The sequence below is a fragment of the Plecotus auritus genome, assembly GCF_963455305.1.
Source record: "Plecotus auritus genome assembly, chromosome: 3".
Taxonomy (NCBI): domain Eukaryota; kingdom Metazoa; phylum Chordata; class Mammalia; order Chiroptera; family Vespertilionidae; genus Plecotus; species Plecotus auritus.
Genome location: NC_137772.1, coordinates 161,589,203 through 161,601,840, shown reverse-complemented (window position 1 = coordinate 161,601,840; position 12,638 = coordinate 161,589,203). Strand labels below are relative to the sequence as shown.

At 39.6% G+C, this 12,638-nt stretch overlaps 2 protein-coding genes across 3 annotated transcripts in view; one reads left to right on the top strand and one right to left on the bottom strand.

The window, feature by feature from the left end:
- Positions 1-1,141: 1,141 nt before the first annotated feature.
- On the bottom strand, positions 1,142-8,628 carry LLPH (LLP homolog, long-term synaptic facilitation factor). Of its 2 annotated transcripts, none has more exons than XM_080663111.1 (3): positions 8,537-8,628; positions 6,515-6,726; positions 1,142-4,319 (listed from the first exon to the last, which is right to left on the bottom strand). In XM_080663111.1, exons 2-3 carry the CDS (start codon positions 6,717-6,719, stop codon positions 4,141-4,143), a joined length of 384 nt encoding a protein of 127 aa, XP_080519237.1. In that variant the 5' UTR covers positions 6,720-6,726; positions 8,537-8,628; the 3' UTR covers positions 1,142-4,140. The 2 variants fall into 2 exon arrangements, with proteins under 2 accessions (XP_080519237.1, XP_080519238.1); XM_080663112.1 differs by lacking the exon at positions 8,537-8,628 and adding an exon at positions 8,259-8,507.
- Positions 8,629-8,704: 76 nt separating this feature from the next.
- Positions 8,705-12,638, top strand: part of IRAK3 (interleukin 1 receptor associated kinase 3) — a 98,785-nt gene continuing 94,851 nt past the window's right edge. Inside the window, exon 1 of the mRNA XM_080662457.1 lies at positions 8,705-8,905. The gene's annotated coding sequence lies outside the window, so the exon portion shown is untranslated. The remainder of the gene's footprint in view (positions 8,906-12,638) is intronic.

Genomic DNA, 12,638 nt, shown 5'->3' with positions numbered 1-12,638 from the left:
GGGACAACTTCAAGCGTACCAACATCAGAATTATGGGGGTGCCAGAAGAAGAGAGAGAGTAAGATACTGAAAACCTATTTAAAGAAATAATGACAGAAAACTTCCCCCACCTCGTGAAAGAAAAAGACTTACAAGTCCAGGAAGCGCAGAGAACCCCAAACAAAAGGAATCCAAAGAGGACCACACCAAGACACATCATAATTAAAATGCCAAGAGCAAAAGACAAAGAGAGGATATTAAGAGCAGCAAGAGAAAAATGGTTAGTTACCTACAAGGGAGCACCCATACGACTGTCAGCTGATTTCTCAACAGAAACTATGCAGGCCAGAAGGGAGTGGCAAGAAATATTCAAAGTGATGAATAGCAAGAACCTAAAACCAAGATTACTCTACCCAGCAAAGCTATCATTCAGAACTGAAGGGCAGATAAAGAGCTTCACAGATAAGAAAAAGCTAAAGGAGTTCATCACCACCAAACCAGTATTATATGAAATGCTGAAAGGTACTCTTTAAGAAGAGGAAGAAGAAGAAAAAGGTAAAGATAAAAATTATGAACAACAAATACATATCTATCAACAAGTGAATCTAAAAATCAAGTGAATAAAAAATCTGAGGAACAGAATAAACTGGTGAATATAATAGAATCAGGGGCATAGAAAGAGAGTGGACTGACAATTCTCAGGGGGAAAAGGGTGTGGGGGGTGTGGGAAGAGACTGGACAAAAATCATACACCTATGGATGAGGACAGTGACGGGGAGGTAAGGGCAGAGGGTGGGGTGGGAACCAGGTGGAGGGGAGCTATGGGGGAAAAAAGAGGAACAATTGTAATAATCTGAACAATAAAGATTTATTAAATTAAAAAAAAGTTCTGTCTATAAGTGGACTATATTATTATAATGGCTCTATTTTATTATTAGTTGTTAATACCTTACTGTGTATAATTTATAAATTACCTTTATCATAGGTACGTATCAGAAAAAACATTGTATATATAAGGTTCACTACTGTCTGCAGTTTTAGACATCTGCCGAGGTTCTTGGACTGTATCCTCTGCTGTAGATAAGGGGGGGTGGAGGGGGTGGCTGATTTGGTGCTTAGCTTGAGCTCCATCTGGTGGTTTTACAGCAATTCCCTGGAAAACATGAGTCAAAAAGATGACAAATTTTCGAAAAAATATTTTACTCATTTAATAGATTTAAGGACGTTGCTATATTTCTTTTTAATTTTTTTTAATCCTCACCTGAGGGCATGTTTTCATTGATTATTTTTTGAGAGCAAGGAAGGGAGAAACATCCATGCAAGAGAGAAACATCAATTGGTTGCTTCCTGTATGTACCCCGACCAGGGATGGAACCCACAACCTATGTATGTGTCCTGACCAGGAATCCAACCTGCAACATTTTTGGTGTACAAGACAATGCTCCAACTATTTGAGCCACCCAGCTGGGGCTATACTTCTTTTTTTTTCAATATATTTTATTGATTTTTTACAGAGAGGAAGGGAGAGGGATAGAGAGTTAGAAACATCGATGAGAGAGAAACATCGATCAGCTGCCTCCTGCACACCCCCTACTGGGGATGTGTCCGCAACCAAGGTACATGCCCTTGACCGGAATCGAACCCAGGACCCTTGAGTCCGCAGGCTGATGCTCTATCCACTGAGACAAACCGGTTAGGGCTATACTTCTTAATTATAATCTTTAAATATAAAGCAACAAAAGAGTGATCATACCCTATACTCATTTTTGAATGCCAATTTCCTGCCAAAATTTGGAGGGGATAAATCTTGCTGGCAGTGCAGTCCACCAACTCAGTGCCTTAACGGCCCTAGTCTCAACCTAGTGCAAGACAATTTCTTTTTAATATCCTTTCCAAAAGCTATAGGATGCTTGAGGGGATGTTTCTCAAATAAGTTATTGACAATGGTGTTTGATTTTTGATTTTGTTAACTTTATGTTAAATCCTGACTGCACAAACTTCAGGACTGGAAAAAATTAAGTGAACATACCTACATCATTATGAGGCCCTGGATGAATGCTCAAAGCAACTACCACTGGAGTCAAATTAGAGATTATCAGCAACAGAAAATGTATCTTGGGCACTGGACTCTTGGGCAAAATCCAGTAAAACAATACCTGACAATGTTGCCAAAATATAAATAAGCACTAAATGGGTAACATCACTGATACAGACAATTTCTAATAGAAAAAAAAGGTAAATAGTTTCGCTAGTATATTTAGGATATTAGCAACTTTTTATTTCATGAATAAACATTTACCTCTTCCTCACAAACTCTATTTGTTGTTCATAACTATACCAAAAGGCAAAAAAGGCCATGAATGACATTTATTTTCCAACTCATCTTTTTTTTTTCCCCTCAAAATATATTTTTATTGATTTCAGATAGGGAGAGGGAAACATAGATGAGAGAGAATGATTGATTGGCTGCCTCAAGCCCGCAACCTGGGCATGTGCCCTTGACCAGAATTGAACCTGGGACCCTTCAGTCCGCAGGCTGTTGTTCTATCCACTGAGCCAAACCGGCTAGGGCTCAAATCTCCTATTAGATTCTTTGAGAAAACTTATCATAAGTATTTAAAAATTATCCACTAACTTTTTGGTGAACTAACACTGAGTAAATTGAGAAAAGTCTATTACGTAAAATAATTTTTAAGATTTTACTGGCATTCAGTTTTATAGCTTCAAAACTCCTAAAAGATTTGGGCCATGTGATATTTATCTCTATACTAGAGGCCCGGTGCACAAAATTCGTGCACTTGGGGGGGGGGGGGGCCGTGGTGTCCCTCAGCCCAGGCTGCACCCTCTCCAATCTGGGACTCCTTGGGGGACATCCCTCTCACAGTCTGGGACTGCTGACTCCCAACCGCTCGCCTGCCTGCCTGCCTGATTGCCCCTAACTGCTTCTGCCTGCTGACCTGGTTCCCCCCAACTGCCCTCCCCTGCAGGACTGCTCCCCCCCAACTGCCCTCCCCTGCTGGCCTGGTCACCCACAACTGCCCTCCCCTGCCGGCCATCTTGTGGCAGCCATCTTTTGACCACATGGGGGCGGCTATTTGAGTGAGGGTGTGACGGTCAATTTGCATATTACCTCTTTATTATATAGGATTGTATCCCAACCTAGCAGTTTGCCTGGCACAAAATTTGTGTCCTGATGACTAAGTGACTTTATTCTAATAGACTTCACTTTTAATTTAGTTTTCTTCTGAAGTTAACAGCCTCTTCTGAGTAGACATCCATAAAGTAAACTCTAGCAAGACAGAGCTCAACAAAAATCATTTCATTATACAAACATTTCCAACAGTATATTCTATTCTTCTGAATACTAGTTTCAACAAGTCAAAGCTAAACAAGTTTCTTTATCGCTAGATCTCTATGAAATAATACTGAGCAAATACTTTCCGTGTATCTTCAAGCATGTAGCACTTCCCAACTGGTATGACTACAAAATGTATTTTTTTCACCACACATCTGGAAAAATAGATTCTGAGAAATATATTCTTGGAAATGTTGCATTATATTAGGCTACATAATATAAAAACTGATAAACATTAAGCTAATTCCCAGGATATTCTAATCTCCTTAAAAGATGGATCATACTAACCAGTACATATTAATAGTCTATCTAAAAATTTAAAAGAAGAATCTGGACTTCTCCACTACCAGAATACCTTAAGGATACATGAAAGAAAAGATATTCACGATCTAAACAAAATACCTTTCATTATGAATTATACAAATTCAAAACTCCAAACAAGTACTTCTTATAAGTTCCACTGATATTACATTTCAAAATAACACTATATAATTAGTCTTCTTTAATCTGAGTTAGTATATCACTTATCTTTACTAATACCAAAAACCACAACCACATTAATATTTGATAGAATTTTAATGTCTGATAATCCAATCCCTGTAGCGTCCAATTAAAATATAAGTATAGCTTTCATTCATCGAAGGAAGTATTTTATTCAAATTCCTAAAACAAATTTGAGATGCTATGTTGGATAAAGACCCAGTTAAAAAATGGAAACAAGGTTTTCATTTGATAGATGCTGAAATAGGTGTATACATTCTAATCAAAGATCTGTCCCATGTGGCACTTTTCAAGTTTTTAAAAGTCTACCAGGCCAAACCCTTAGCCGCCTTCACTGCTTTTGCTTTGCTTTTCCCCTTTCCTTTTTCTCGCTTTGCCTTCAGCCTTTTTCTTTGCCTCTGGTTCATCCATATGGGGTACTGTCCATGCTGGTCTAGAAGACTCTTTTTGTTTCTCTTAATGTCAGTCTCCATTTTCATGTCATCTTAATAAAAAAATGGAAAAGCTATTAATACTCATGAATGAAAAATCAACCCTGCATAAAAGCATATTAATGCAGTGAGAACATCAATAGTGAAAGTGGTCTGAACCTACAAAAGAAAAAAACAAATCCCTCATTTGACAAACTCTAAAACCCCTAACAACACTTTCAATGGAGTTACACATATGCTGCCAAGTGTTCCTACAACTGTGAAAGACACAAGCATTTGTGAGGAAAGAGACATCACTTTTTTAGTCACAAAAACTTTTTAAAGAACGTTATCATGACTGTCCTTCTTTAGAATAGTAAAGGTTAAACAGGAACCATTTAGGATGTATGAATTTGAGTTACTGCGTAAGGGGTAAGTATATGGTTCTGAGTGAGTTACAAGAACATTTCTTCAATTAAGTGCCTTCTTGAGCTAAATAAAGACAGCTGAGCCATTAAGAAGTGCACCCACACTTCTAATGGACAGGCCTCAGAAGTAAATGAGCTGATTCAGAATGAATGGCCACTTCTAATGCTGTGAACTAGGAAGAGGAGGAGTAGCAGTAAGCAGCAGGCTTTAGATGACAGAGATGGAAAGAAAATAGAGAATGAGTGGATATATCTCGGGGCTACCACACTTTTCTATGCAGATAACACGCAGAAATCCAGCTCTACTAACAGAAGACTTGGCAGGAAGCTCAGTGCAACCATGCTGTGGTACATCCACCACCAACCTTACTTATTGTGAAGGACATGCCCAGAATGGCCCTCCCTGGGAACTGACCAAGGTATATAAGGTCTTCCATGATTTCTACCACCTGACATTCAATCTGGTTTACTTTCTCTCGTCTCTCAAACAATGGCAAATCTACTAGAATAGAGGCCTTTTTTCTAATATTCATTGTTTCCATAGTACCTGGAATAACTAGTTGATGAATGATTATTTTAGGTGCTATTCTAGATTCTAGGGACATAGTGGTCCAAATAACCTCCCTGCTCTCAGGGAGTTTACAATGTTCTTTTGAGAGGAGAATAACAGAGCAAACTTCAGCCTGTGGTAAGCAGTTTTTTAAAGAGCGGTTCTGTACCTCTCTCTACCAGAATCAGATTTAGTAAGACACGGTAGACTCTGGTAAGCACATGAAAAGACAATGTGGTGTTTTAAGCATGAAAATAAAACTTGATTTATATTCTAAAAAGATCATACTGATTGATAGGCTGAATCAGAAGGGAACAAGAGCTGAAGAGAGAAGTAAAAGGCTACTATCATAATTCAGTCGAGAGATAGTGATCATTTAAAGTGAAAGCATAAATGAGAAAAATGAATAGGTTCCTGTTGTATTTTGAAGATACTCAAGATGTGCTAATTGTTTAGATGTGGGAGAAAAAGGACAGAGGGATCAAGGCTAACTATGAGGTTTGTGGCTTAAGAAATTAAGTGGGTAGATGAAGGAGTGGAAGGGGAAACATGAACTTGAAAGCGGAGATGAGGAACCATATTGAAAACAGGTAGATTACTAAATGGGGAGACATTGTGAAGAATGGGAAATGAAATTTCTAGGATTAGAAAGTTAAGGAATGCTGCTCTTTTCCTTGACCACTGTACACCACATAAATACACTTCTATTTTAAGACCCTAAGTATTGTGAGTGCTTAATTTAATTTGTTGTCAAAGTAGTGTATTAACCATGTGAAAACCAATGAGCCTTTCCCTGTATCGAAACTATAATATACAGCCTCCAATTTTAGACTATTATTAAGACAAAGAGGTCTCTCTAAAATCTGTCAAAATCAAATACAGGGAAACTCTATGAATTTTCTGGATAATATAAGTGCAGAGGACTCTCAGAATGGGAACTAGTTCTTGCAAAGGTAAAATGAAGGAAGATCTCCTTTTGTCCTGCATCGTCCCTGACTGAATTGTGTACCTTCCAATGAGGATGTCTAGGTTCGCCTACTCCTATTGCACTATTTCTGAGACATTTGGGCTATTGCATAAACATCAAAGGCCCACTCTGCATATCCCCAAACGTGCCTATTCACATGAACTGGCTATAAAATAGTTTAGCATAGAATCTCTAGACGCACTATAAGTCTTCAAAGAATAATGTGGGCATGGCAGGTTTGCAGGGATGCATGTGTGGGAGTGAATGGAAGACAGGAAAAAAAGTCATAAAAGGAAACTGACATATTTTTTTTTTTTAACTCACCTTTGTCGTCTTTCACCATACACTTGGTTTTCTCTTCAGATTGTTTGGGGACCACCACAGTTGCTATCTCATGAACATCTTTCATTAAAACATCAGCATCTACTTTAAGAATACTTTTAAGTCTGCTAAGCTCCTTTGGGGCATTCTTTTTTCTCTTTTCAGCACGCATCTTCCTTTTCCATTTACTCCGTAAGCTTTTAGCCATATTTTATCTGGAAAGTGAACAAAGGTACATATTAAAAAGTAAATATGTACCATCAAAACAAAGATACATATTAAAAAGTAAATGTGTACCATCAAAAAGGGGCAAATGCTGGGGAAAACCAAATCAAAAGGTATCTCTATAAAACATAAACAAATGGAAGGTAACACTCCTTACTGTTCATGATTTATGATGGCTTAATGTGCAACTTATGTGAGGATCAACATGGCCATTTACAGCCATTAAATTAAGAACATCAAATCAAACTCCGCTTGGTCACTAGCTATAAGTCAAGGCAATTCTGTAAGTTCCTGGAGTTTCCATACCAGGTACAAAAATGTAAATTCCTCTAAAATGCAAAAGCATCATCACCTTATATTTAGGCAACGACTTACAAATCACAAAATGCTTTTATAAATATCTCTTTTAACTGAATTTTTATTTCACTCAATTCTACAGGATACCCACCCAAGTCGTCATTATCCACCCCTTCAGGTCAATCTAGCTATCTTAAAGTTGTCCAATTCCACTGCTGCTTTCTCTCCATCCCTTATTCCCAGCCCTAAATCCGCCACAAGGTGGTTAGTGAGCTTTTAAAAACTTAGAGCAGCCCTGGCCAGTGTGGTTCAAATAGCAGGAGCACCATCCCTTATACCAAAAGGTGGTGGGTTCGAGTTCCCTTCAGGGCACATATTTAGGTTTTAGATTTGATCCCTGGTTGGGGTGTGTGCAGGAGGCAACCAATCAAAGTTTCTCTCTCACATTGATGTTTCTCTCCCCACCCCTTCAACTAAAAATAAAATAAAATAAAATAAAATAAAATAAAATAAAATAAAATAACAACAAAACAAAAACACACAACTTAGAGCACATGATTGCCTCTCCTTAATGACTTTCCACCTCCTATCTTCAAGATCTACAAGGTTATTTGTGACCTGAATCCTCTTTCCTTCAACTCTCTCATACTCCATTTCACCCCCAATTGCATCTGAAAAAAATCCAATTGGTGACAATGCACGGACAGTGGGGATGTGATGAGAGGTGGGAAAGAAAGGATTATAAAGAGTTAAGGATAGTTTTGTGATTTATAACATCATCTTAATTGTGTTGGATTTAAATCTGCATACACGTATCAAAGCTTATATCACACACTTTAAACATATGACATTTATTGTGCTAATTATTCATCCATAATTCAGTTATATAAGTCATTATGACATGGTTTGGGTGGGAAAAAGTCCACTTCATTTGCTGAGAAAGGACTTCTCTGACCCTGTTAGCTCCCCTCCTTGTATCTTCTATGATATCATCCTTTTCCTTCATTTTTTTAAGATGTGTTACAGTCTGAAATTGAGTTTATTTTCTGTCACCCCCGATGGACTGTGAGCTCCACTAGGAAGGGGCTAAATAGGTCTTTTTCACCGTTGGATCCCCCAATACATAACTCTTTGCACATAGCAAAGGTTCAATAGACTTGTTGAATTAATGACTAGTGGGGTAACATTTCTTTGGATGCCAGCAATCACAAACTCAGGCTTTTACCTTGTGAATAACAACCCAAAACCTATATGCAGCGGAGATAGAAGGATTTCGTTAAACAGTCGTGAGGGCCGAGGTTAACCCGAGGGAGATTGAACGACGAAGGACTCCAGTTCGCCCAGAACACCGAGATGCCCGAGGGCCGCCGAGACGAGAGGTTCTTGCTCTCAAGAACGGCTTGCATCTCAGCTTGCCCAATGATGGACGAGACTGCAGGCGAGTTTCTCTACGAGAAGCAGAATGGAGCCCCAAGTCCCACGCCCCACTGGACACCCTCTTACCTCAACAGGTTCACCACTTACAGCCCACACGCTCAAGACGACCGGAAGCTCAGCACTTCCGCCTTCCGGGCCGCCGCTCCACACCGCCCCGCCCCCTGGCGCGTTGCACGCTGGGAGCCGAATGTCCAGGAACGCCTCCAGAGGCGGGGTCTTCTGAAGTTGAACGCTGACGCGCTTCCGGCGTTTGGTGGCCTGCAGGCCTTGGAGCCTGGCTCCTCTCAATCAGTTCCGAAGCGGAAGTTGAGGAATGCGGAAGAGTCCGGGTCGAGGTTGGAGCGCTGTGCAGGCCGGCTTCCCGAGCACGCACGGCGGCGGCCGTCTGACATTTTAACCCAACGAGTGAAGTTGACCAGCGGACTCTGCCGCCAGGTAAGGAGCTGAGAGTCGACCTTTAGCTCTCACGTTCACACAGTACTAATGGATTCCCTTACACCGAATCATCCTCCCTTGGACACATAATGTGGTAAAGGCCTAGGGTAGGGGGCGGGGACGGGCTAGAAGGGGTCGATGGAGGGAAAAGGGGGACTTATGTAATACTTTCAACAAAAAAGATTTTTTTAAAAAATTGGCCGGACGTTTCCCACCCTGTATTAGAACTTAGCCACTTCTTCCAAAAATAAGTGTACTGCATTTTAAATTAGAGAAAGCTAACTTTTACGTAGTCCAGATTGATTGCATATTGCTTAATATACCAGGCCAAAGCTTTTAAATAGACATTTGGCACAAGAAAAGAGAAAAAAACAAACTTATGAAACTGTCTTGGTGTTAAATATATGTCATAATTCAGCATTACTAATGCTTTAAAAAACTGAATTTTAACCTAAGTTCCTCACCGGTTTGTATAAAAGCAGTTCTAACAGAACAGTTAAGTGGCCTTGGTGTATTTAAAAATCCCTAATTCATTCCTTCACTCATACATTTGAGTGTGTACTCTGTGATGAGCACTATGCTGGGTACACAAAGGTGAAGGAAACCAAACTACAGACTTCAGGAAACTTTAACCTCTGAGGGAAGGATAAGGCTTAAGGGGTCAGACTGGACATTGCTTCTCTCCCCTCACAGAGGTGGACGGATTCCATGGGACTGGAGGCACAGTGGGTAGCACTGCATACCTGACAGGAAGTGGGCTGTTTCTCCATCCGAAAGGCATACACTATGGACACCAGCCAGTCCCATCCTGTACCACCCTTCCCCCCTCCCCGTCAGGCCTCTGCGGTGGAACCCCTGATGTGCATAATCACTTAGTAAAATAGGAAGACTTCTGGGACTCAGATGGTGACTCCATGTTGTCCAGGCCCTAGCAGATGATGGGAACTTAAAGAAAAAGGCTACACAGAGATGAAAGGAACAAGTAAAAAGAACCTAAGTTCCCAGCTGCTCCCAAAAGGCCCACAGCTGGCTGCTGACACCACTAATGCCCACAGTGCATCAAGTGGATTGAAGCCAGGTGTGAGAAAAGTAATGCAGGCCAATTAGATAGGGCCTGCTGCACCTCTTTCCTCAAATTACACTCAAAACAGTTCTGATACTGCTCCTACCTCTCTGACTGCATTTTGTACCTTACACATGGAGTTGCCTGTCACTCTGAGTCCCACTAATTCCACTTTTTTAGTATTTCTGGAGTCTGTATTTTCACCTTTACTTGATGTAAAAAAAATTGAAGTTGCACGTGCCCTTTTATCCAGTAATTCTGCGTCCAGGTATATTCTTTACCTGGAAAAACTCTCTTATCTGTGCATGGCTGCTAAACATACAGGGACATACAGAGCAGGACTGACTGTGATGGTAAAAAAGGAGGAACCATTTAAAATTCAATGCCAGAAGAATGTATGAATAACTATGGTTCATTTATAAACTATAATACTCTACACCAATGGTTTTCAAACTTCTGGGTGTAGTGATTTTTGTACACTTAGAAATTACAATATTTGTCATACCAAAACTTAAAACAATTTTTGGAAAATTTGATACCCTTTTTAAAAGATAAATTATTTACATGTCTACATTTTATCTTAAAAAATGTATTTCCCAAAACAAAAAAATAATTTACTGATAACAGTGGCATTGTTTTACATTTTTAAAAAATGGTTTAGCCCGGCTGGTGTGGCTCAGTGTTTCAACATTGACCTATGAACCAGGTTGCAGTTCAGTTCCCGGTCAGGCAGCCAACTGATGTTTCTCTGGTGTTGTGGGCTCCATCCCCAGTAGGGTGCATGCAGGAGGCAGCCTATCATTGATTCTCTCTCATCATGATGTTTCTATCTCCCTTTCCCTCTCCCTCTCCCTCTCCCCTTCCCCCTCTCTGATATAAATAAAAATATATATCTTTAAATTTTTGTATTGATTTGATTAACTTTTAGAGAAACATTTTGTGTTCCATTTATTTATGCATTCATTGGTTGCTTCTTGTATGTGCCCTGACCCAAGTCCATTAATAATCTCTTAGTTTATATGTCTTATCTATCTCATTTAATCTTTATAACTGCCCAGTAAGGTAGGTGTTATTATTATACCCATTATAAAAATGATGCAAAATATCTAAATAAGGAAGGATCAATACCTTGCCAAAGGCCACATAATCAGTTGGTTGCATAGCAATGATTCTAATATAGATGCTCTTACCCACTAGGCTGTGTTAAACTTAAGCATCAGGCAGTTGCATATTTAACAATTAATTGAAAATGATGAAGTCAAATTTACAACTAAAACAGGAAGCTAAATATATACTAATTTATTTATTTTAAAAAAATGTTTTATTAATTTTTTGTAGAAAGGGAGAGGGAAAGAGAAACATCAATCGTCTGCCTCCTGCACGCCCCCTACTGGGGATCAAGCCCACAACCCAGGCATGTGCCCTGACCAGGAATCAAACCAGTGACCTCTTGATGCATAGGATAATGCTCTATCCACTGAACCACATGGGCTGGGCCATACTACTAATTTATTTCAACTTGATAACTGGGGGAAAAAAATATACTTAGTGAAAGTTATGAGCTGAGTTGTATCTGCCCCAAATTCATATGCTGAAGTCTATCTTAGTCTATTTGGGCTGCCATAACAAAATACTAGCGAATTTATACTAGGTAATTTATAAACAACTGAAATTTATCTCTCACAGGTCTGGAGGCTGGAAAGTCCAAGATCAAGGTGCCAGCAGAGTTGATGTCTAGTAAAGGCCCTCTTCCTGGTTCACAGACTATGTCTTTTCACTGTAACCTCACATGGGAGAATGGGTGAGAGATCTCTACAGGGTCTCTCTTAAGAGTAGGAATCTCATTCATGAGAGCTCCACCCTCATGACCTAATCACACCCCCAAAGCTGTACCTCTGAAACGATCACACTGGGCATTAGGTTGTGGGACACAAACATTCAGATCAGACCACTGCAAAGTCCTAATCCTTGTTAGTATCTCAGAATGTGACTATATTTGGAGATAGGGTCCAAAAGAGATAATTAAGGTAAAATGAGATCACTAGGGTCCCCTAATCCAATATGACTGGTGTTCTTATAAGAAGAAGAAATGTGGACACAGACAAGTATAGTGAAAAGATCATGTGAGAACACAGGGAGAATATGACTACAAGCCAAAAGCGAGGCCTCAGAGAAACAAATCCCACCAACACCTTGATCTTGGACTTCTAGCATTCAGAACTGTAAGAAAATACATTTCTGATTAAGCTACCCAGTCTGTAGTACTTTGTTATGGCAGCTCAATAACGTATTAGAGTGAGGAAATTTGCCAAAGTTTCACTGATCACTAGTTTACTGTTATAATTTTAAAATGAAACCTGCACTTAAAAAAAATGTCAAATTTTATGTCACAATATCTGACTTTCAAGCAGACTTTTAATTTGTAATACATTTTATGATGAAATGTCATTAACACTTTAATACAATTCTGAATAATTATCTTTTAAAATTTTTCCTTTCTAAATAAAATAAAAACCTCCTAGCAGCTCAAGGCAGAAACCAACCCTGGACAGGATGCTACTGCATCACAGGAGGCACACATACCCACTCACTCTGACTGGGACAGTTTAGACAAGCCAGTTCATCTTTGGGATATGGAAGGAAACCAAGGTATCCAGAGAGAGCCCATGC